The sequence below is a fragment of the Bacillus rossius genome, chromosome 7 (genome assembly GCF_032445375.1).
Source record: "Bacillus rossius redtenbacheri isolate Brsri chromosome 7, Brsri_v3, whole genome shotgun sequence".
In the NCBI taxonomy this organism is placed as follows: Eukaryota; Metazoa; Arthropoda; class Insecta; order Phasmatodea; family Bacillidae; genus Bacillus; species Bacillus rossius.
In genome coordinates this window covers 25,280,317-25,307,132 of record NC_086335.1, presented here as the reverse complement: position 1 = coordinate 25,307,132, position 26,816 = coordinate 25,280,317, and the positions used below count along the sequence as shown (strand labels likewise).

General features: G+C 38.7%; 1 protein-coding gene across 7 annotated transcripts in view; it reads left to right on the top strand.

The window, feature by feature from the left end:
- Positions 1 to 23,486, top strand: part of LOC134533759 (mucin-5AC-like) — a 144,920-nt gene extending 121,434 nt beyond the window's left edge. For 4 of the 7 annotated variants that reach the window (XM_063371397.1, XM_063371396.1, XM_063371395.1 and 1 more), the window contains 3 exons: positions 321 to 506; positions 19,924 to 19,992; positions 21,137 to 23,380. In XM_063371397.1, the coding sequence (XP_063227467.1) occupies positions 321 to 506; positions 19,924 to 19,992; positions 21,137 to 21,365 (484 nt within the window). In that variant the 3' untranslated portion in view covers positions 21,366 to 23,380. Of the gene's footprint in view, positions 1 to 320; positions 507 to 19,923; positions 19,993 to 21,136 lie in introns of all 7 variants that reach the window. The other 3 variants (XM_063371394.1, XM_063371393.1, XM_063371391.1) reach the window with 2 other exon arrangements.
- Positions 23,487 to 26,816: the final 3,330 nt, after the last annotated feature.

Genomic DNA, 26,816 nt, shown 5'->3' with positions numbered 1-26,816 from the left:
ATTTGAATTAATGAGTGCAAATAAAAGTAAATTTATCAATTAAATTGTAGATTTCATTTCACTCCTTATTTGTATCCATACAAAATAGTGTTAATTCAATAAAAAAAGATTCAATTTTATTCATAAAAGTATGCAATCATTTCATCAATGTTTTGTTATGACGTTGTCACGTTAAACTATCGTCCGTAAACCGACTTTACAGACAACCAATTTTTTTTAAAATATGAATATGTTAAGGTCTGAGACCGTGTAGGTCAAGTGTACATGTGTTGCGGCTGCAGCTGTAGTCCCTGGACTGCTGGTTCACGTGTGCCTCGCAGGACGCTGGACGGCGCCAGCCTGGGCTTCAAGTGGGGCATCTCGCAGCTGGCCGACCCCGGCTCCGCCACGACCCTGGCCTCGGGCGCCGACAGCTCCGGGCTTGTGGCGGCTGTGGCTACACTCGGGGTGCTGCTGGCCTTAGCCGTGGCGGCCGTCCTCGGCGGCACCTACTTCTTCATCATCAGGTGACGGCCCTCCTCACTCCTGCTTCCTGGTCCAACCTCCGTCTCTCGGGCTCCTTACAACAGGACAATAGAACATTGCTGTGGGTAGACACCTGAAAAATTCGCGGGTTCGTTTTCGTGTCATGCTAAAATTCAAATAATTATACCTTAGTGCTGCTTCTGTAATTGGTAGGGACTGGAAAAAATTCGCGGTTTCAATGACCACTAGGATAGATAGACTCCACGATTCTCTATTTACTCGGGCAACCATCACCTGTTCATCGGCTACCGACTCGGGACACCTGTTCACTGCGATTCTTACGATTCGATACTTCTTTTGTTGAGCGTTTGCCATTGGCTCAGAGTCCTTAAAGGTAAATTGCGGTCCAATCACTGACGCAGCATTAAGCTAAACGAGTTTGGATTCCAGCCTGTCTCGAAAGGAATCCGCGAATTTTTCTGGTCTCTAGTAATTGGTTCACTGTTAATCTGGTGGACTGAGGGTCAATTAGAGACCCTCACTCGTAGAAGTGTCGAATCACAGGCCATCCAGTCGAGACGACTGACAAGTCTGCAGCCGATGAACAGTTGGCATTCACCCGAGTGAGTAGAGGATGTTGGAGTCCATATCCTGGAGGTCATTGGAACCCGCGAATTTTTTCCGGTCTCTAGCTGTGGGGCATCGGATGTGTTTCGTGATTGGGTTGGTTTATTTCAGGCACCTGCTTATCTACTGTCGGCAGGGCTGTCGAGAGGAAGTGGCGAATTCCCCGAGGTCCAGGCACCAGTTAAATTCCGAGATTTTTTGATGCGTTACATCTTAGCTCTCTGTTTATAGCATTTGATAGAAGTACTTTCCGTGATTTATAAAACGGACGTCGCGTGGGACGGAAACGTGTGACCACGGTGCTGCCATCTGCGTCGGATGGTGAGAACATGAGTTCACAAATACAAAAGGAAATTTTTATAGTATTAACTGTTTAATGAATTTCAACAAGTTGGGCAGTATTTTTAACGAAATTCCTTGTCGAAATTCAGATCCAAAGATGGGATTTAGTATTTTTTTTTCAAGTATTTTTCTTTGCTTTTATCGGAGCCGTTTCATTATGTAATTTAAATATCGGCCTGTTAATCATATTATTAAATAGTCGACGTAGCTGCTCCAGCAACGAATTCTAGCGGCGGTTACGGAAACTACATGTGATTCGCGGCTAGAAATTTAGTTGAAAACCAGTTTTGCATACGTTTTTTTTTTCACGCTTGGCATTAATTTTAAGAATTCTATGTTAAGTTTCAAGTCCGAGTAACGTATTATAAGTGTACTTTCAACATTATAACACAGTAATATTATTTTCCTTACCGAGGTTAGATGTTACACATCTCTGAAGAGTACTAAAGACTCGAACACATTTTTGTGTATCAATAAGTTCACCCTGATAGTGGAATGAAACTGCAGGTTTATTGCTAATAGCCAAGTTATGCATTACACACGTTTCATATTAACGGTTATGGTTATGATAACGTTTAAAATTATTTAATATATTTGTTTTTAATTGTGGCGTTTTAAAAAATTGTACAATAAAAAAAGGCAGGGTTCCCCACAAAATTATTTGCTCTTTGGCCCTTGATTTTGTTACCCACCCTGCTGATTATACTGTATTGCAATCAGCAGAGGCACACAATTTCGTCGCTCTCTAGTAGGTATTGTAATTCAATTACCAACAAATCCAGTACGCGAACTAAATCACCAACTTATACAACTCTTCATGAAGACGGTAAAATCTCAAATGCAAAATTTCAAATAAGAGTGCAAAAATAAAAATAAGACTGTGTTAATATATATTTACTCAACATTTTTGTGTGGCCTCAGCATAAAACAAAGACTGCAGCTCCAAAACCTTTTCATGCATTCTAAAAAGGTAAATTAATACCATTGTAATACATACAGGCGTAAGGACAGGGTGGGACGCCATAGAATGGCAAGGATTGCGGACGGGTATTTGTAACACAACAACAATTTTTAAACAACAATACAGTTTTAATAAAACTTAAAAAAAATAAATAACAAGAGTAGGTATATAAAGTATGTATGAGGGCACCGGAGGAGGGAGGGGGGGGATCCGGGGATCCGATCCAGCTACCTTAAGGCTTCGCTTCATCAGCCATGTTGGATTACATCACTTCCGACAGCCATGCACTCACGAAAAAGTGTCCCGTTACGTTCATTAACCATGTACGCACGAAAAAGTGTCCCGTTACGTTCATCAGCCATGTACGCACGAAAAAATGTCCCGTTACGACGGACAGACCAGCTCGCCAGGACGTCTCGCTCTGAAAAGTATTAGGCGGTAATAAACAGCCAGGAGGTAACGAATATAAGCCTACTTCTACACGTGTTATGAACGCCGGATACATACGGCCAGGCAACCGTGTGTTTTGGCGCGCTCTACTTCCACGACGCGCAACGGCACCGGCAAGTTTTTATTACTACCTCCTCTCAAGTTCTGATCTCCTAATACTTCACAGCAGAGAAGCGCTGTTGGTCGGAGCCCGTAGGTATTCCCTTCGCACGCCTAACCTAACCTAACCTAAACTAACCTCACCTAACCTAATCCATATGCTAATCTATGCTAACCTTACCTAACCTAAACTAAACTAAACTAAAATAACCTCACCTAACCTAATCCATATGCTAATCTATGCTAACCTAACCTAACCTAACCTAACCTAACCTAACCTAACCTAACCTAACCTAAACTAACCTAACCTAACCTAATTCATATGCTAATCTAACCTAACCTAACCTAACCTAACCTAAACTAAACTAAAATAAACTAAACTAAACTAAACCTAACCTAACCTAACCTAACCTAACCTAACCTAACCTATCCTAATCCATATGCTAATCTATGCTAACCTAACCTAACCTAACCTAACCTAACCTAATCCATATGCTAATCTATGCAAACCAAACCTAACCTAACCTAACCTAATCCATATGCTAATCTATGCAAACCTAACCTAACCTAAACTAAACTAACCTAACCTAACCTAACCTAATCCATATGCTAATCTATGCAAACCTAACCTAACCTAAACTAAACTAAACTAACCTAACCTAACCTAATCCATATGCTAATCTATGATAACCTAACCTAACCTAACCTAAACTAAACTAAACTAAACTAAACTAAACCTAACCTAACCTACCCAAACCTAACCTAACCTAACCTAACCTAATCCATATGCTAATCTATGCTACCTAACCTAACCTAACCTAATCCATATGCTAATCTATGCTAACCTAACCTAATCCATGCCAATCTATGCTAATCCATGTCAATCTATGCCAATCCGTATGCCAATTTATGCTAATTCGTATACCAATCTATGCTAACCTGTATGCCAATCTATGCTAATCCGTATGTCAATCTATGCTAATCCATATGTTAATCCATGCTAATCCATTTGACATTTTGTATTTCTAGAAATTTCCACCAACTTCGAATCATGTCGTCACCGTTGCAATTTTCGTTACGGTCGCCATCTTGAAAATCCGCAATTTTTATGTTAGAAAATCGGGAAAAATTTTAAAAATCATTAAAAAAATTAAATAATCGAATTAAATAAAAATCTTAAAAACCACTGTTGCAGTTATTGTTACGGTCGACATCTTGGATTATATAAATGTTGCATATTTCGTTACACCCGCCATCTTGGTTGAGTACCATATCATTCTTACACTTTTCGTTAAGACCGCCATTTTGGGTCCTATTAATGTTACAATTATCGTTATGGTCGCCATCTTTAAATTTAGACACCATCTTGAAAATCTTTATTTATTATACGATTTTAATGAAAAAAAAAGTTCAAAATTCATCAAAAAATTAACTTAATAGAATTCTGTTTATATCGATTCCCGTCCTTGATTCGAAACCGGCGAGGGCAAAAAATATAAAATCAATAGATCCTTCCTCCACAGAAGCCACCTTCAGACTGACCTACCTCCACCAATAACAAGGTATTTACCATCAGCTGGTATGACGTCACCACACCTTTGACCTTGACCTTGACCTTTGACTTTGACCTTGACCTTCGACCTTGACCTTGAAATTTGACCTTGACCTTGAAATTTTTCCTTGACCTTGAAATTTGACCTTGACCTTGAAATTTAACCTTAACCTTGAAATTTGACCTCGACATTGATATTTGACTTTGACCTTGATGTCCATCACGGATCCGTCATTTTATGTTCAGTACATGCTAGCGGTCATTGCCACCATCATGTTTTCGTCTGCTGGAGGTCACCATATTGTGTGTACTTGTCTTACCATCATGCAAATTCTATTCTAACATGCTACAGTGCAGTAATAATTTATTATTGCTGAGGTGCCCACCATCTTAAAATTTGACCGCCATGTTGAAATCATGTAATTATTTAGTTAGAAATGCGGGGAAAATTCCAATAGTCTCCGAAAAAATCAATTATTAATTTACAAATTAAATCGATGGATCCATGTCCACGGTTCGATTCTTGACCAGTGACAGTTGTAACTAATTATTAAATAAATTTTAAATTCTTTTTTCCGTTACCTTTCGCGGAGTTTATTAATCATAAGTCAATATACCTAACCAAAGAATTAATACAGTGACGATAAGCCTATCATGAAAGTCTAATTTTTGAATAATCTGAATAACCTATAAGCCGTTCATGTACAAAACCGCACATAAAGAACAATTGTCTTCAGTCCATGAGACCGAGTCATGTCATTATCAGACGTATAGGCTAGTCATTTCAGGACCACATGACCTTCGTCGTTAGCTAATTATATTCAATTAATCCATCGTGACATTTTTATACATTCTAAAGGAGCAAGTAACCTTGAAAAATATTTTAGTAACACCAAGAGGTGATAAACTAGTAAATATTCAATCACTACATTTTGTACTACGCGCAATCAACAAAAAGGAAGCACCATCAACAAAAAGACAGCACCACCAACGAAAAGGCAGCTCCGCCAACGAAAAGGCAGCACATTTGGAAGCAACGACAACGAAAAGGCAGCACAGCCAACGAAAATACAGCACATTTGGAAGCACCGACAACGAAAAGACAGCAGCGACAACGAAAAGACAGAACATTTGGAAGCACCGACAACGAAAAGGCACCACATTTGGAAGCACCGACCACGAAAAGTCAGCACCGCTTTCGAAAAGGCAGCACATTTGGAAGCACCGTCAACGAAAAGGCACGGACCGCAAGACCGGGCCATGAACAATGTCAGTCATATAGTCCATGAACACAGTACACACAGAAAAACGGAATGTACACCCAGTACACACAGGAAAACGTAATTTACACACAGGAAAACGGAATATACACACAGTACACACAGGAAAACGGAATGAACACACAGTACACACAGGAAAACGAAATGTACACACAGTAAACACAAGAAAACGGAATGTACACACAGTAAACACAAGAAAACGGAATGTACACACAGTACACACAGAAAACGGAACGTACACACAGTACACACAGGAAACGGTACGTACACACAGTACAAACAAGAAACGGAACGTACACACAGTACACACAGGAAACGGAACGTATACACACAGTACACACAAGAAACGGAACGTACACACAGTACACACAGGAAACGGAACGTATACACACAGAACACACAGGAAACGGAACGTACACACAGTACACACAGGAAACGGAACGTACACACAGTACACACAGGAAACGGAACGTATACACACAGTACACACAAGAAACGGAACGTACACACAGTACACACAGGAAACGGAACGTATACACACAGTACACACAGGAAACGGAACGTACACACAGTACACACAGGAAACTAAACGTACACACAGTACACACAGGAAACGGAACGTATACACACAGTACACACAGGAAACGGTACGTACACACAAGAAACGGAACGTACACACTGTACACACAGGAAACGGAACATACACACAGTACACACAGGAAACTAAACGTACACACAGTACACACAGGAAACGGAACGTATACACACAGTACACACAGGAAACGGTACGTACACACAGTACACACAGGAAACGGAACGTATACACACAGTACACACAGGAAACGGAACGTACACACAGTACACACAGGAAACGGAACGTACACACAGTACACACAGGAAACTAAACGTACACACAGTACACACAGGAAACGAAACGTATACACAGTACACACAGGAAACGGAACGTACACACAGTACACACAGGAAACAGAACGTACACACAGTACACACAGGAAACGAAACGTACACACAGTACACACTCGAAACGTATACACACAGTACACACAGGAAACGGAATGATCACACATACAGTAGCGGAAACACACAGGCTTAGTTGGAAATCAGAATACAAGAAATAAAAACATTAAATTTTTACTTTCAATATTTAATTACTTCTCAACATTACACAAATACAAGTAAAAGAAGCCATTATTGTATGTAGCCTGCTTTCCTTAGTTCTTTGAGTATGAAGGATATTTCTTTGATGCACGAATAGTTTCCTTCACAAAGCGAGCCATGTAGAAGTCTTAGCCGGTCAACCATTATGTTTGGATCTTTCCATGATGTGTAATCAATCTCTTCTACCACCATCTTACTTGCTTGTTTATTATAAATACTGTCAATATCACAATCATCCCAGTGATCATAATAAGCATTATCAGATTTATTTATTATAACACGACGTTTCCAACGTTTCGGTCTCAGGACATCGCCACATTCTTCGATCTTGTCAGCTCTAGGTGCTTCATCACAGTCTATACCTTTGTCAACAGCCTCAGAGTCACTGTAACAATCACTGTAGAAGACATCCTCTTCACCCAGATTACCGTATGAATTCGCTATAGATGATGTCGAAGTGTCTTCATCGTCTTCATGCTTCCTTTTTAGGAGTCCATCATTTTTACAAAGAATGGAGGATCTACTGAATATAGGCTTGAATGTATTCTCACTTTTCACGGTGTTGATACTGCCATTAGTTTCAGTCTTCCCGAAGCCATTAGCATCCTTCAATTTATGTTCTTTCTCACGATCGGGTGAGCTAATACCATCACGCTCAGGACAAGGAAAATTATTGTCGTAATGCAGATCACTCTTCTTTAGTCTAGTGGATCCATCAGTGTCCTCTATGCCGTAAGTAGTCTTGACTTTACATGTTCTACCATGTCTTTTTAAGCTGTCAATTCGTGTTAACAACCTGCTACAACGATTACAGCTTAACATGTTGCGTAGTGGGTTTCTAGCACAATCATTCTTCCCATGACGTCTAGCATTCCTTCTCATGGCAAAATCCTTGCCACAGTAACTACAGCGGCTTCCTTCCGATTCAGCTGCAGATAACAAACCACGATCCATGGTAGCTTCTGTGACTAATGCCAGATGCAAACTAAGAGTTTTAAATTAGATCCAATACTTAAATAGAAATTTTTTCATATTTCATCAGCGAGAGTTAATTTATCTCATACAAAAGTACTTGCTGCAACTAGTTCTGCTTTTCAACAACTAATGACGTCACGTATTGCTTGCAGGTAAATAATATTTAGTTCTTTAATGCAGGATGCGGGATGCTCACTAGCGATCGCAAAAGAAAGATGGCTTCGCTAGACTCCAAGGAAAAGGAAGTTCGTCTTGCATGTTGGTGCTCCACAGATGTCTCATGGAGTAATATTAATTTGACTGAGTAATGATATTTTTTAATTCCACCTGATAAAAATATTGCAAGTTTTGATTTAGTAGCAGAAATTATCGAATTAAATGTAACTCCAAATAAAATGACATGTCTCATTAAGAGTAAAACTCCTTCATGGAGAGATCGGTTTCTCAGAATAGTCAGATACACTTGAAGAAACCACAGGAATGATTGCAAGAACACGGGAAAAACCATCAAAATATTGATAAGAATAATCAGGAGCACACGGAGAAAAATCATCATAATATTGACAAGAATTATCGGGAGCACACGGAGAAAAACCATCATAATATTGACAAGAATTATCGGGAGCACACGGAAAAAACCGACAAAATATTGACAAAATTTATCGGGAGCACACGGAGAAAACCACCACACATTTTCTTGGATATCATTAAATTAAAAAAAAAAATTAAAAATAAAAATAAATTAATAAAAAATTTAAAACAAAAAAATCTACAAAAAAAATACACAAAATTCTGCTGGCTTGTACTAAAACTTATCTTTGCTCATCAATGATAAGTTTACAAGCTAGCAGAATTTTGTGTATTTTTTTGTAGATTTTTTTTGTTTTAAATTTTTTATTAATTTATTTTTATTTTTAATTTTATTTTTAAATTTAATGATATCCAAGAAAATGTGTGGTGGTTTTCTCCGTGTGCTCCCGATAAATTTTGTCAATATTTTGTCGGTTTTTTCCGTGTGCTCCCGATAATTCTTGTCAATATTATGATGGTTTTTCTCCGTGTGCTCCCGATAATTCTTGTCAATATTATGATGATTTTTCTCCGTGTGCTCCTGATTATTCTTATCAATATTTTGATGGTTTTTCCCGTGTTCTTGCAATCATTCCTGTGGTTTCTTCAAGTGTATCTGACTATTCTGAGAAACCGATCTCTCCATGAAGGAGTTTTACTCTTAATGAGACATGTCATTTTATTTGGAGTTACATTTAATTCGATAATTTCTGCTACTAAATCAAAACTTGCAATATTTTTATCAGGTGGAATTAAAAAATATCATTACTCAGTCAAATTAATATTACTCCATGAGACATCTGTGGAGCACCAACATGCAAGACGAACTTCCTTTTCCTTGGAGTCTAGCGAAGCCATCTTTCTTTTGCGATCGCTAGTGAGCATCCCGCATCCTGCATTAAAGAACTAAATATTATTTACCTGCAAGCAATACGTGACGTCATTAGTTGTTGAAAAGCAGAACTAGTTGCAGCAAGTACTTTTGTATGAGATAAATTAACTCTCGCTGATGAAATATGAAAAAATTTCTATTTAAGTATTGGATCTAATTTAAAACTCTTAGTTTGCATCTGGCATTAGTCACAGAAGCTACCATGGATCGTGGTTTGTTATCTGCAGCTGAATCGGAAGGAAGCCGCTGTAGTTACTGTGGCAAGGATTTTGCCATGAGAAGGAATGCTAGACGTCATGGGAAGAATGATTGTGCTAGAAACCCACTACGCAACATGTTAAGCTGTAATCGTTGTAGCAGGTTGTTAACACGAATTGACAGCTTAAAAAGACATGGTAGAACATGTAAAGTCAAGACTACTTACGGCATAGAGGACACTGATGGATCCACTAGACTAAAGAAGAGTGATCTGCATTACGACAATAATTTTCCTTGTCCTGAGCGTGATGGTATTAGCTCACCCGATCGTGAGAAAGAACATAAATTGAAGGATGCTAATGGCTTCGGGAAGACTGAAACTAATGGCAGTATCAACACCGTGAAAAGTGAGAATACATTCAAGCCTATATTCAGTAGATCCTCCATTCTTTGTAAAAATGATGGACTCCTAAAAAGGAAGCATGAAGACGATGAAGACACTTCGACATCATCTATAGCGAATTCATACGGTAATCTGGGTGAAGAGGATGTCTTCTACAGTGATTGTTACAGTGACTCTGAGGCTGTTGACAAAGGTATAGACTGTGATGAAGCACCTAGAGCTGACAAGATCGAAGAATGTGGCGATGTCCTGAGACCGAAACGTTGGAAACGTCGTGTTATAATAAATAAATCTGATAATGCTTATTATGATCACTGGGATGATTGTGATATTGACAGTATTTATAATAAACAAGCAAGTAAGATGGTGGTAGAAGAGATTGATTACACATCATGGAAAGATCCAAACATAATGGTTGACCGGCTAAGACTTCTACATGGCTCGCTTTGTGAAGGAAACTATTCGTGCATCAAAGAAATATCCTTCATACTCAAAGAACTAAGGAAAGCAGGCTACATACAATAATGGCTTCTTTTACTTGTATTTGTGTAATGTTGAGAAGTAATTAAATATTGAAAGTAAAAATTTAATGTTTTTATTTCTTGTATTCTGATTTCCAACTAAGCCTGTGTGTTTCCGCTACTGTATGTGTGATCATTCCGTTTCCTGTGTGTACTGTGTGTATACGTTTCGAGTGTGTACTGTGTGTACGTTTCGTTTCCTGTGTGTACTGTGTGTACGTTCTGTTTCCTGTGTGTACTGTGTGTACGTTCCGTTTCCTGTGTGTACTGTGTATACGTTTCGTTTCCTGTGTGTACTGTGTGTACGTTTAGTTTCCTGTGTGTACTGTGTGTACGTTCCGTTTCCTGTGTGTACTGTGTGTACGTTCCGTTTCCTGTGTGTACTGTGTGTATACGTTCCGTTTCCTGTGTGTACTGTGTGTACGTTCCGTTTCCTGTGTGTACTGTGTGTATACGTTCCGTTTCCTGTGTGTACTGTGTGTACGTTCCGTTTCTTGTGTGTACTGTGTGTACGTACCGTTTCCTGTGTGTACTGTGTGTATACGTTCCGTTTCCTGTATGTACTGTGTGTACGTTTAGTTTCCTGTGTGTACTGTGTGTATGTTCCGTTTCCTGTGTGTACTGTGTGTACGTTCCGTTTCTTGTGTGTACGTACCGTTTCCTGTGTGTACTGTGTGTATACGTTCCGTTTTCTGTGTGTACTGTGTGTACGTTTAGTTTCCTGTGTGTACTGTGTGTACGTTCCGTTTCCTGTGTGTACTGTGTGTATACGTTCCGTTTCCTGTGTGTACTGTGTGTACGTTCCGTTTCTTGTGTGTACTGTGTGTATACGTTCCGTTTCCTGTGTGTACTGTGTGTACGTTCCGTTTCCTGTGTGTACTGTGTGTACGTTCCGTTTCCTGTGTGTACTGTGTGTATACGTTCCGTTTCCTGTGTGTACTGTGTGTACGTTCCGTTTCTTGTGTGTACTGTGTGTATACGTTCCGTTTCCTGTGTGTACTGTGTGTACGTTCCGTTTCTTGTTTGTACTGTGTGTACGTACCGTTTCCTGTGTGTACTGTGTGTACGTTCCGTTTTCTGTGTGTACTGTGTGTACATTCCGTTTTCTTGTGTTTACTGTGTGTACATTCCGTTTTCTTGTGTTTACTGTGTGTACATTTCGTTTTCCTGTGTGTACTGTGTGTTCATTCCGTTTTCCTGTGTGTACTGTGTGTATATTCCGTTTTCCTGTGTGTAAATTACGTTTTCCTGTGTGTACTGGGTGTACATTCCGTTTTTCTGTGTGTACTGTGTTCATGGACTATATGACTGACATTGTTCATGGCCCGGTCTTGCGGTCCGTGCCTTTTCGTTGACGGTGCTTCCAAATGTGCTGCCTTTTCGAAAGCGGTGCTGACTTTTCGTGGTCGGTGCTTCCAAATGTGGTGCCTTTTCGTTGTCGGTGCTTCCAAATGTTCTGTCTTTTCGTTGTCGCTGCTGTCTTTTCGTTGTCGGTGCTTCCAAATGTGCTGTATTTTCGTTGGCTGTGCTGCCTTTTCGTTGTCGTTGCTTCCAAATGTGCTGCCTTTTCGTTGGCGGAGCTGCCTTTTCGTTGGTGGTGCTGTCTTTTTGTTGATGGTGCTTCCTTTTTGTTGATTGCGCGTAGTACAAAATGTAGTGATTGAATATTTACTAGTTTATCACCTCTTGGTGTTACTAAAATATTTTTCAAGGTTACTTGCTCCTTTAGAATGTATAAAAATGTCACGATGGATTAATTGAATATAATTAGCTAACGACGAAGGTCATGTGGTCCTGAAATGACTAGCCTATACGTCTGATAATGACATGACTCGGTCTCATGGACTGAAGACAATTGTTCTTTATGTGCGGTTTTGTACATGAACGGCTTATAGGTTATTCAGATTATTCAAAAATTAGACTTTCATGATAGGCTTATCGTCACTGTATTAATTCTTTGGTTAGGTATATTGACTTATGATTAATAAACTCCGCGAAAGGTAACGGAAAAAAGAATTTAAAATTTATTTAATAATTAGTTACAACTGTCACTGGTCAAGAATCGAACCGTGGACATGGATCCATCGATTCAATTTGTAAATTAATAATTGATTTTTTCGGAGACTATTGGAATTTTCCCCGCATTTCTAACTAAATAATTACATGATTTCAACATGGCGGTCAAATTTCAAGATGGTGGGCACCTCAGCAATAATAAATTATTACTGCACTGTAGCATGTTAGAATAGAATTTGCATGATGGTAAGACAAGTACACACAATATGGTGACCTCCAGCAGACGAAAACATGATGGTGGCAATGACCGCTAGCATGTACTGAACATAAAATGACGGATCCGTGATGGACATCAAGGTCAAAGTCAAATATCAATGTCGAGGTCAAATTTCAAGGTTAAGGTTAAATTTCAAGGTCAAGGTCAAATTTCAAGGTCAAGGAAAAATTTCAAGGTCAAGGTCAAATTTCAAGGTCAAGGTCGAAGGTCAAGGTCAAAGTCAAAGGTCAAGGTCAAGGTCAAAGGTGTGGTGACGTCATACCAGCTGATGGTAAATACCTTGTTATTGGTGGAGGTAGGTCAGTCTGAAGGTGGCTTCTGTGGAGGAAGGATCTATTGATTTTATATTTTTTGCCCTCGCCGGTTTCGAATCAAGGACGGGAATCGATATAAACAGAATTCTATTAAGTTAATTTTTTGATGAATTTTGAACTTTTTTTTTCATTAAAATCGTATAATAAATAAAGATTTTCAAGATGGTGTCTAAATTTAAAGATGGCGACCATAACGATAATTGTAACATTAATAGGACCCAAAATGGCGGTCTTAACGAAAAGTGTAAGAATGATATGGTACTCAACCAAGATGGCGGGTGTAACGAAATATGCAACATTTATATAATCCAAGATGTCGACCGTAACAATAACTGCAACAGTGGTTTTTAAGATTTTTATTTAATTCGATTATTTAATTTTTTTAATGATTTTTAAAATTTTTCCCGATTTTCTAACATAAAAATTGCGGATTTTCAAGATGGCGACCGTAACGAAAATTGCAACGGTGACGACATGATTCGAAGTTGGTGGAAATTTCTAGAAATACAAAATGTCAAATGGATTAGCATGGATTAACATATGGATTAGCATAGATTGACATACGGATTAGCATAGATTGGCATACAGGTTAGCATAGATTGGTATACGAATTAGCATAAATTGGCATACGGATTGGCATAGATTGACATGGATTAGCATAGATTGGCATGGATTAGGTTAGGTTAGCATAGATTAGCATATGGATTAGGTTAGGTTAGGTTAGGTAGCATAGATTAGCATATGGATTAGGTTAGGTTAGGTTAGGTTAGGTTTGGGTAGGTTAGGTTAGGTTTAGTTTAGTTTAGTTTAGTTTAGTTTAGGTTAGGTTAGGTTAGGTTATCATAGATTAGCATATGGATTAGGTTAGGTTAGGTTAGTTTAGTTTAGTTTAGGTTAGGTTAGGTTTGCATAGATTAGCATATGGATTAGGTTAGGTTAGGTTAGGTTAGTTTAGTTTAGGTTAGGTTAGGTTTGCATAGATTAGCATATGGATTAGGTTAGGTTAGGTTAGGTTAGGTTTGCATAGATTAGCATATGGATTAGGTTAGGTTAGGTTAGGTTAGGTTAGGTTAGCATAGATTAGCATATGGATTAGGATAGGTTAGGTTAGGTTAGGTTAGGTTAGGTTAGGTTTAGTTTAGTTTAGTTTATTTTAGTTTAGTTTAGGTTAGGTTAGGTTAGGTTAGGTTAGATTAGCATATGAATTAGGTTAGGTTAGGTTAGTTTAGGTTAGGTTAGGTTAGGTTAGGTTAGGTTAGGTTAGGTTAGGTTAGGTTAGCATAGATTAGCATATGGATTAGGTTAGGTGAGGTTATTTTAGTTTAGTTTAGTTTAGGTTAGGTAAGGTTAGCATAGATTAGCATATGGATTAGGTTAGGTGAGGTTAGTTTAGGTTAGGTTAGGTTAGGCGTGCGAAGGAATACCTACGGGCTCCGACCAACAGCGCTTCTCTGCTGTGAAGTATTAGGAGATCAGAACTTGAGAGGAGGTAGTAATAAAAACTTGCCGGTGCCGTTGCGCGTCGTGGAAGTAGAGCGCGCCAAAACACACGGTTGCCTGGCCGTATGTATCCGGCGTTCATAACACGTGTAGAAGTAGGCTTATATTCGTTACCTCCTGGCTGTTTATTACCGCCTAATACTTTTCAGAGCGAGACGTCCTGGCGAGCTGGTCTGTCCGTCGTAACGGGACATTTTTTCGTGCGTACATGGCTGATGAACGTAACGGGACACTTTTTCGTGCGTACATGGTTAATGAACGTAACGGGACACTTTTTCGTGAGTGCATGGCTGTCGGAAGTGATGTAATCCAACATGGCTGATGAAGCGAAGCCTTAAGGTAGCTGGATCGGATCCCCGGATCCCCCTCCCTCCTCCGGTGCCCTCATACATACTTTATATACCTACTAACAAGGTGATCAAAATGGTTTTTTAAGAGTTTAACACACACAGCAACAGTGAACGAGCCATTATCAAGGCTACAAAAGGTGAGATTTTACGCCGGCGCAACGTAGTACAAAACATGCGCGGTCCCATTAAGGGCCATTAAGGTAGACGCATTGAAACTACCAAATTACAAGATTGCCAAAATGCAGGGAAAACCCACAGCCTTATGCGCATTACGTGCGTTACAAAAATAAGTTACATTATCTAAAAATGAAAATTTATCATACGTTTTACGTACGTCGACGACTCAGGGGAGAACAGTTACAAACCAATGAAGTTAAATTAAATCAAGTTACATGAAATCCAAAAGAAATTTTCCAGATGGCAATCGAAAGGGAATTTAGACAAAACACACAAAATTCAACAAACGTTTACATTATGGCAAGGGCCACTGCCTCACTCCAACTTACATTTTCTTTCCCCCGAGGTCGCGCACGTCGTACAAAGTTAAAGTCTAACTGACTGACTACATGCTGGCTAACAATTACTCGAGCTCTCAAAAGAGACTAAACGATATCAGACGAGCTGGTTGATATACGAAGAACAAGAGATTAATTCGAAATCTCCAGGTTTTATAACATATGTGCCGCGCAGCGCGCATGCGCCGACCGGAGGAGGGGAGGCGAGAAGCAAGCCAGCACACACTAGGAGGGGGAAGGAAGGAGGGGACGACGAGTCGCCGCCCGCGCAGACGCGCGGATTTTGAACGAAGCGGCGATCCTAACGCTTCACCATGAGAAAAATATTTATATTTCTGGGATCCCATCATTTAATATAAAATTCGTTAAAAATTGTTCTATCTACAAACTCCTAAAATAATTCAGGTCTCATTTATTACTAAAAATATTTCTTCATGTGAGTGAAACGTATTCAAAAATAATGCGCCCAAATGTCAAAACGCCTTACTAAAGTTTCAATGAGGCAAAGCTATTAAAGTTGTCACATTGTGCTCGCCAACCGCTGCGCTGCGTGCGCTGACAACATTACTAAACTTTTTTCAAACTGCCAATTTTTAAAATGTAAACTGTCGTTGCCTAGAAGTTTATTAGGTTAATGCCGTGTATTGGCATGAAACCTTCCAGCACGCCGAAACCCACCTGAAGCACTGTAATTTCCAGCTTCCTCGAAGAATTGACTCTAGCCTAATAAAATAAAATTCGTAACTTAAGAGTTTTCCCAAAAGTCGTCTCAGTGCATACAGCTGGGTGTGCACGGTGAACTGGTTGCACACAGCAACGGCCGTGTTCTTCCACGCAATGGCCGGGAGTGGGGAACGGAACCCAAGTCTCCGAATAGAAGCCTAAGATGTCCATCAAGTTCTGTCCCTGCCTGAACACGCCCGAATATTCACCTTCGGCCAACCTCGGAATTTGTTTTATTTTTGTCCAGGAAAAATGAATTCAAATATTAAAAGTGGTCGGTTAGGTTAGCTACTTTAAAACACTATGGACGGTTAGTTAGGTTAGTATAGCTGCATTAAAATAAACAGAGAAACTTAAAAAAAAAATAACAAGATGATCAAAATGGTTTTTTAAGAGTTTAACTCACACAGCAAAGCGCGAATTTTTCCAGTCTCTTGTGCCGGGGCTGCTGGCCGCTCTCTGTGTCCAACCTGCGTTGGGACGGGGCAGCCCTCCAGTTGTTCTCCCAGAGGGAGCACCACTGACTGCCGGGATCTAACCCACATGTTCGCGAATCATGTGTCATGTTGGCCGCCAAGAAACCCATTGGCTCAAAGTCCTTCAGACAAACTGTAAGCCAATCACAGAAGCAACATGAAGGTACAGTTGTTTGGATTCTCGCATAACGCGAAATGAATCCGCGAATTTTTCCGGTCCCTACCCGGTACTAGTCTGGACCGCTAGTCTGGTCTGATGGGATGGGTCCCCGACCGACCGTTTCACGGGTAGTCTGTGTGGCTGAGATGGACGCCGCCTTGTGACTCTCTTGGGGAATCAATTTCTCCTAACTGGTGGTCAACTTAATGGGTATGGAGAAGGGGGTGTATGTTTTGTCGGGTGTCTTAGGCGATGAAATGGCGTAACCATTTACCAGTGGATTAGGTATTTCACCGTGACCTATAAGGGTTGAATGTGCACATAAAGGTACATTAAAGAAAGTTTAATCGTAATGACGATGAATAACTTATAATATTATAATTCACGTAACCGTCTTCCTCTATGCAAAACCGTGTGACGTAAAAACATCATCAAATCTATCAAAAATCTTTATGTTCGTAGGACCTCGTGAGCTCGTCCGGAAGAAAGGCTTTGCGCATGAAAACATTTACTTCGAGTCGTCAGGTGTCCGTTTGTACCTAGTTTTTGCGTTTACGTCTTATGTTAGTTGTTGAAAAGTTTTTGCCATTTATTGTCTTGGAAAACCTTTTAACTACGTCTTGGCTTATCCGCGCAAATGTTTATAGTCGCACTTGAAGATGAAAGCGACAAGGCACGCCGAAACATCATCGGTTCTAGGAACGTGACCTCAGACCAGGAGCCTAGAGGAAGTTAGAGACTCTGGCCACGAAATACTGCGATCCGAAAACCTTAAATACTAAATTTGGAGCTACATGCGATTCCAAACACTTGTAAATTTTAGCGTATTTTTGGATTCTATAAATATAATTTTCTGAGCAAAACTAATACCAGATCATTTGCAGCTTGATTATTAAAAACTAGCTACTAGTTGTGGCATTAGTTCGGTACGCTATTTAAAAAGTTACATTGAATTTTACTTTATTCTGTTTTAAAATTGTTTTCCCATTTCTGCTTATAAATAAAGATACAGTTATTTTATTCTTGTACTTCATAAATTAATTTTTTTAACTGACAATTGTTATTTATTATGTATAGGAAAAGTGAAAGTAAGATCACTTACATATTCTGCGTTTTCAATTATTCCGTCGTTGCTTCTGTTCCAGCAAGTTACTGCCTAGTTTCATAATTTGAAGTAATAAATAAACGCAGATATAAAATCTTTTTCAAAAAAAGTTAAAATATTTTATTTTAGAGTACATGTGATTGATTTACTGACTTTTTCATACAGCATAACACATTTATCTAATTCGTATTTGTAACGAGTACCACATTGAGGCTACCATCTCCATTTTTTTCCGCTTTATTGATGGTCTTGTAGTTAGTCGCATACAAACGTTTGTTCCTCTACTTCTCGTACATTTGTATTGCACAGTCTTTCTTGTTTGAGTCGATCCTAGGTTTACTAACGTTATTCCTAGTTTCTATTCTTCAGTCGGGAATAACTGGATATAAGTTGTAAAACGTATTTCTGAAACACCACCACATTGGGGTTTATGTATCAGTAACATCTAGGGAGCAAGTTTCCCCACCGGATTGGTAAGTGTAGTTCCATAGCATTGCCACCACATTCTCCTAATGTAAACCCACTTGAATTTTTTATGAAAGTATGATAAGGCTACGGTTATTCGACACCAATTCTTAACATTAATATCTTGAAGGAGAGTATTGCAGGTGCAATATCGATAGAAATGCGAGACGAGAGACATTTTGAGAAAACAAGGACAGAAACCTAGAATCTCCTAGACTTCCTAAGGGCAGTGGTCGTTCTCATGTAACAACAAATATTTAATTGTAGAGAACAAAGATCAACCAAACATTTAATCTTTTACTAGCATAGTTAAAGTGTAATGAATTTTGTTTATCATGGGAGACTTTAAGCTATTCCTACATGTATTTATATCTAAATAATTATATATATTCATTAAATGGTCTCTGGATTCGATTAGACAAAGTGTTTGGCCGTAGTTGTACTAAATATCGGAAAGAAACATAATTCGGTTAGTACTGCAAGCCAGAAAAAGAGCCCCCATCTTGAAACGGTGAAACATTTCGTAACCGCTTTAAGGGCGTATGTCCCGTTCCAGGTCATGATTTTAGATTTATATTAATCACTGATCAACTTTTAGACATTTTCAATCGTTTAACTTTCACGAAATGAAAAATATATATAGTTGCATACTTTTTGCATAATTAGCTGCCAAAGTTACATTTTTAACCTTTTTGGGTTGTACAAATAAGGAGAATTTAATTTATTGCAGAACTGAAACTTTTTAGGAGTAACTGCGATGCCACTGGCTACTTCAAGAAATGGTTTGCATTTCTTTCAGAAAATATTAATTATTTTACCTGACATTTCAAAATTCTCCAAATTTTTATGATGTTGACAGCCAAGAAACATGAAATGAGTTTTTGTGATAGAAATGCAAACCATTTCTTGAAGTAGCCAGTGGCATTGCAGTTAATCCTAAAAAGTTTCAGTTCTGCAGTAAATTAAATTCTCCTTATTTGTACAACCCAAAAAGGTTAAAAATGTAACTTTGGCAGCTAATTATGCAAAAAGTATGCAACTATATATATTTTTCATTTCGTGAAAGTTAAACGATTGAAAATGTCTAAAAGTTGATCAGTGATTAATATAAATCTAAAATCATGACCTGGAACGGGACATACGCCCATAATTCCACGTCCTTCTCACGAGTATATGTGTATGGTAATTTTTGGTTATAGTAATGAATAAATAGTACACTTTTATTGATTCCTTATTGTTTTGCTGTGTAAATGAACCAGTTTAGGTACTTCCTTCAGATGTGACTATACTATTGTTTTAATATGTATACATTATTAAGATTTTTAAATTGTGCAGTGATTGTAAAATTTACGAGCCCCCTCAAAACCTATGTATTTCTAGCTATACGTTTCTACCTCCTCGCATAAAATATATTTTTATTGGTTTGTGGGGTGGGGAGGTATTGTGAGAGTCAGGTATCCTCCCCAATTGCCAAAGTAGTTAACGTTGAATGTTGAATTGTGTTCCAGGCGTAGAAGAGGTTCAAGCGAAGGTTCTTACGACAACATCATACGGGCCGATAGCAGCGATTCGCCCACGTAAGTGAAATCACTCTGTTTCTGTTTGAGTAATGACTGGCTTAAAATAATAACAGTTATAATGCATGAGGCATAACGGCCGAGAAGAAAAACATGCGTCTAAATAGCCTAACTAATTCTGCGTTTTCTGTGACATACACAAACCAAACTGCATGTTTGTTAATAGTAAATGCCTATAATTCATTGGTAACGTGGGCTGGAGAATGAGTGGGGGAGGGATAAACTAGACATCTTACCCAGTAAAACAAGACTTGATTAACCCCGTCAGTTAAGTCACTTGTAGGTACTTTTTGAGTGACGCGGTGCTATTGTCGTGCCATAGTGCCACTTAGCTTCTGGTTCAACACACAAATACGGTTCGCAACATAGACTTAATATTCGTTCTCGCACGCCATGTTGATTATTTTAAGTTCTTGTCATTATATTTTTTTACCACTCTTCTTCTAAATCTATCATTATGGGAATCTTGCATTTTATGTTTATTCGTAACTTTCATCATCACAAGACTTTTAATTGCATGTCATTTTTACAGCTTACAGATAATGTTTGATTAATATATGCTGACAAAATTTGCGATTAAACAACAAATGAAAAAATTAAAGTAACATGTTTACAGGAATATAACTTGATTGCCAGCAGTGAAAAGTAAACGTTGCACCTAACGTGGCGTGTAAAATTGAACCTTAAGACGATGGTGACCTCGTGGGACAGCAATGGACAAATGACACCGTTGATCAGTCTGGGATCCCTACCGGCCAGAGATCCTCAAATCAAACATCACCTGGCCTGATCGGAGTGTTATCCACACCATAGATCACTCAATGACTCCGGTGTCCTTAACGGCCAGAGACCTTCCAGTCTAAACAAAACCCTGGTGGTCTTGCCGGAGTTTTGTATACACACTCGATCACTTTAAGGCCCAAGTATCCCTATCGGCCATACGCCATTCAAACAAACAGCACCTGGCCAGTGCAGGTTTGGACGCCTCCAAATAAATCACTGAGCAAAACCAAAGGCCGAACCATCTGCAGACTAGTCATCTGCAGACTAGCTACTAGTTGTCGTCGCGGTGTTGGGGTCGCTGAGCCCCGCTGAGCCCCGCTGAGCCCCGCTGAGCCCCGCTGAGCCGGAACCCTGTCCCCAGGCTGAACGAGCCGCCCATGTCGGCCTACGAGGCCAACATCATGGTGGCGTACAACGAGCAGCTCAACAAGTACGACGGCCAGCAGCGAGGCCCGCCCTTGGACGGCACCGAGGAGGAGGAGGAGGAGGGGGAGGAGGGGGAGGCGCCGCCCAGGAAGTCGGTCGCCTTCAGTCCGACCGTGGACCGCATCGGCGACGACGAGTCTGACGTGGACGTGATCCGGCTGTGAGGATACTTCCTCCGAGCCTGGTTCCTCGGATCAACTTCCAGCTATTTCTGTTGACCGGTCCTGAATCGTCCCGACACCCCTTAAACAATCGCTGACGCAGTCTTTCGTGAAGTCAGTGCTGTCCACTTCCACGCACCCCCATCAGTACCAGTGGCGGATCCAAGGAGGGGGCACCAGGGTTAAGTGCCTCCCCCCCCCCCGAAAAAAACCGGTTGTCTGCTACATTAATATTGCCGAAAATAATTTTTTTGTTTCTGAAACCAATAAAATATTTTAATATAATTAATGAATTTCTTGTAGAATCATAAAATCTGCTGGTTGGATGTTGTGTGTAGTGTGAGTAGATTAAATACAAATTTAGTGATTTTAAGACATTTTTTCTCTGGCTACTCTGAAATCCTCTGGATCCGCCACTGATCAGTACACTGTAAAAAATAACGTTCGCACTTTTAAGAAGATAGTCCTTGGAAACTCAGTTACGAACTTTATCACTCGTAAATTTTTCAAGGCGGAGCTTTGTAGATACCATTAAGCAAATTTACAAAGCTATGCCTTGAAGTTTTTGCAAGTGATATCGTTTGGCAACTGAGTTTCCAAAGGATTTTCCTTGTAAAACCTTTAAAAAAATGTTTTACAATGTAATCACGTTTATGCGTACAATTCGACAATTGGTTCGTAAACGCTATCACATTTATGCCAGGTTTTAGACTCGACGAAAATATATAACACTGCTTATATACATTGACCAGATAATCCATCAGGTTTGCAAACCAATTAATTATTAAAAAGATAAAATAATTATCAGGATTCAATTTTATGCCTGGTGAATACTTCAACTTAAACCTTACTAGAAGAGATACATGAGCGATATTTATAGTACTAAACGTGATTTTGAGTCGTCCTTATTTTTCTCAGATTTCTTAATGAATACATAATACTCTGTAGTTCCCTAACTGGACGTCTATATCATTCATCAGTCTTGCTGTATAGCACATTTATATGTTTATACTTTCAAATACAACCATCCCTTAAGTAATTTTAACTGACGCGTGTATCAGTTGGAGTTACCGTTTGTGAACAAAGCGCAGCTTTCGAAAGTTCTATTGGCAAGCTGTAAGCCAATGTAGGAGTCATGCACAGAAGACGGTATCAGTCTTTATTATCGTTAGTTCGCGAGTCTAGCGAGAGGAGCGCTGCGTGTGGCTGCGCGCCTTATGCTGAGGCGCTGATCGCTGTCCGTTCTAATCCAAGCAATGTACTGAACAACCTACTCGAGCGTCAGAGACACGAGGTATTAGTCACATTGTTATGTTTCGTCTACCCAACAGAAGAACTAAATGTTGAAAATCCAGAAAAAAAATCAGGGTTTTAATTTTATTGTGTTATTTTAAAAAAAAAAAAAATACTTGTAAGGAAAGTTTTCATGAAACAGGTTATTTGACGTGTCTCTCTATAAAAGAACATTCCTGAAGACAAAGCACGACATAATTTGTAGAGTTTATCCAAACAAAACGAAACTGCAACAGGTTCTTTCTGCAGTACTTGTTTATGGTAATACTTATATATAGTAAAGCTTATAATTCTCATGTTGAAAACTGGTATTTTACTAATTTACTAAGGATTTTTAAGTCATGTCTAAACGTTTCTACCATGCAGACTTCCTGTGCACTTTGAAGTAAGGCTATACCTTCTAAGTCAGCTTTGAAAAAGTCAACCCACTTGTGAAAATTGCTATAATTTCTGGACATTAAAGCTTGTATTCCTGTTTCGTGCAGCGATAGTTTTAGTATCTGCTATATGGGGATAAATGTTAAATATACTTAAAAGACTTGTGCCGAGTTCAAATTAATATGTAGCATCGAGTAACGTTGAATTATTGTTTAACTATTAGCTTTCAAAAATTGTATTTGTAAATATAATTGTCATAGTTTTTTATTTGTGTTCTTCAGAGTTGTAAATAATAACCTAAAGAATATGTACCACACCATAATAATTATATAAGCTTCAATGTTATTGTGTGTTCGTTGTTTGTACATGTCAGTCATCGACAGTTAAGTGTCTGTAAATTTATTTTATATTTTTTAAAAATATTATCTGTTCAATAAAATATAATAACTTAAATGTTTTTGTTAAATTAATTATTGTAAATACAAGTGTAATTTAGATGATTTATAGATTCTACTTGTAAAATCTTAATGCACGTCACTTCCGGTGAAACTCTTACATCAGCACCGTGCAAATATTAATGAAAAAGAAAAAACAACTTTTAAGAATTATTTAAATGATACTATAAAATGTAATGAAATGAGTAAATTTAAAAGAGTGCAGAAAACATTTTTATTATTTTTTTATTCATAAAGTAATGTCAACATGGATACATGTTTCATGTTTCATAAACACTTTTTTTTTATATAAATTTTTGGTGTTAACATGTGCGTATATATTTTTAACACGCTTTTATTTACTCGGTTTCTTGTCTGTATGTTCAGTGCAAATTTTTAAATTGTTTTTAATCTATCTTCCCGATGAGCTAGATACTTGAAACTTTGAACATAGCTCAGAACTGGATGACAATGTAATATTGAATTTTCTTTGTTGTTTTTTTTTTGTTTGTCTGTTATGTAAGTAGTATGTAAATGGGGCTACTGGATCAGGCCTCAGGCGGTGGAGGTGGAGCCGACCGCCATATTGGATTGTGACGTCACGGCGGCCATCTTGGATGAGTGTAACGGGACACAGCGTAACGGGACAAACCGTAACGGGACATAGCGTAACGGGACAAGTAGATCACGGCGGCCATTTTGGATCCGCCATCTTGTATCCGCCATTTTGAATGACGTCATTGTGTTCTCGAAAATTCCGGCATTGTGTTATCCGCCATATTGGATGATGACGTCACCGTTGCAGTTTCCATTACGGCCGCCATCTTTAACTTTTTTATTTATTATCCGATTTTAATGAAATTTTTTTAAAAATTATAAAAAAATTCAAATAATAAAATTTTAATAAAAAATATTTATAAAAAATATACTTTTACGACACGGAGTTCGGAGTCCTCGGTTCAAACCCGGCGAGGGCAAAAAAAATGGCGACCGATTCTTCCCCCGTGGTGGGTGCTAGCAGACTGACTCCCACCACTTTTTTCAAAGCATATATATCGTCAACTAGTATGACGTCACGTCCACCATCTTGAAATTTGGATGCCATCTGGAAAATCTTTATTTATTATCCGAATTTAATGAAAAAAATTCCAAAATTCATCAAAAAATTAACGTATTTGAATTCTGTTTGATTATATCGATGTACATCCTTGGTTCGATTCCCGGCGAGAGTACACGGTCGATCCTTCCTCCATGAAAGCTACCTAGACTGATCTACCACCACCAGTGCCAAGGTATATATCGTCAACTGGTATGACATCATGTCCGCCATCTTGTCTTCATCCGCTGGAGACCACCATCTTGTTTTCGTCTGCTAGACTGTGCCGATACCATGTTAGTATAATTATCTGGTCACCATACTTTTGTCCTCAACTGTTGACATTGAACATTGACCTTGGCCTTTGACCTTGACCTTGAACTTTGACCTTGACCTTGAAATTTGACCTTGACCTTGAACTTTGACTTTGACCTGGAAATTGACCTTGACCTTGAAATTTGACCTTGACCTTGAAATTTAACCTTGACCTTGAAATTTGACCTTGACCTTGAAATTTAACCTTGAACTTTGATCTAGACCTTGAACTTTGACCTTGACCTTGAAATTTGAATTTGACCTTGAAATTTGACTATGACTTTGAAATTTGACTTTGTCCTTGTCAACCATCATGGATACGACATTTTATGTTCAGTACATGCTACCAGGAGCGACCACATGCTGGAGTACACCATCTTGTGCATGTACTTGTATTATAGAGTACATTTCCATCTGGTTAATTTTATTCTAACCCGCTACAGTGCAGTAATCATTTATTATGGAGGTGCCCCCCGCCATCTTGAAATTCGGCCGCCATCTTGAAATCATGTAATAATGTAGCTAGAAAAGCGGGAAAAAATCCAAAATTCATCAAAAAAATCACTCATTAACTTACATATTGATTCGATCCGCTCCAGTCCTTGGTTCGATACTCGAACGATGCAATAATGTTTAATTTTATGAAAAAAAATAATAATTTCAATAAACCATGTTCAGCATTCTTAAAGAGACTTTAAATCCTCTACTACCATCATCCTATCCGACATAAAGACCATCATCTTGGAATTTTCGTAATAATTAAACTAAAAATTCAGGAAAAAGTTAAAAATTCATTAAATAAATTTGTAATCTATATACTGATTGATTAGGTCGTCTAAGGTCCTTGGCACGATCCTGGACGAAGCTAAAATAAATTTAATTTAAATACCAGAAAAGCATAAGGTTCGAGAAATAAAACACCACAAAGTCGTTTACAAACATAATATTTATTACACAATTTCTATCCTACTACAGAATCACTTGCGAAAGCCAGCAAACTTATAAACATTTAGCTTTGCATAGACGTGCAACGACTACTTCTTAGCTCCAAATGCTCCAGCAGCTCCAAATGCTCCAACAGCCTCCAAATGCTCCAACAGCCTCCAAATGGCTCCAACAGCTCCAAATGTTCCAACTACTTTTTCTTTCAACAGCTCCAATGATATTGGGCCACAATGCTACGAGTCTAAGAGACTACGAGGCTACAAGGCTACGAGTCTAAAAGGATCTAGCTGGTTCCGAGTTATACATGGCTGAGAGACTGCATGACTAAAAGACCGCATGGCTACGAAACTATATGTCAATGAAGCTACCCGGCTCCAACATGCAATGTACACACAGTACACACAGGTAAACGTAATGTACACACAGGAAAACGGAATTTACACACAGGAAAACGAAAAGTACACACAGGAAAACGAAATGTACAAACAGGAAAACGAAATGTACAAACAGGAAAACGAAATGTACAAACAGGAAAACGAAATGTACAAACAGGAAAACGAAATGTACAAACAGGAAAACGAAATGTACACACAGGCAAACGGAATGTACAAACAGGAAAACGAACTGTACAAACAGGAAAACGAAATTTACACACAGAAAACGGAATGATCACACATACAGTAGCGGAAACACAGGCTTATTTGGAAATCAGGATACAAGAAATAAATCATACTTTTTTAAAATATAAATAATTCATTTTATTTTTCATTAGTAGACACATGACAGTTAATCAAATGATTATTGTATGTAGCCAGCGTTCCGAAGTTCTTACAGTATGGACGATACTTCCGCGATATGCGAGTAGTTTCCTCTACGAACAGATGCCACCATCAGTCTTAGCCGGTCAACCTATATTTTGAATCTTTCCATGATGTGGAATCAATCTCTTCTGCCAACATCTTCATTGCTTGTTTATTATAAATATTATGATCT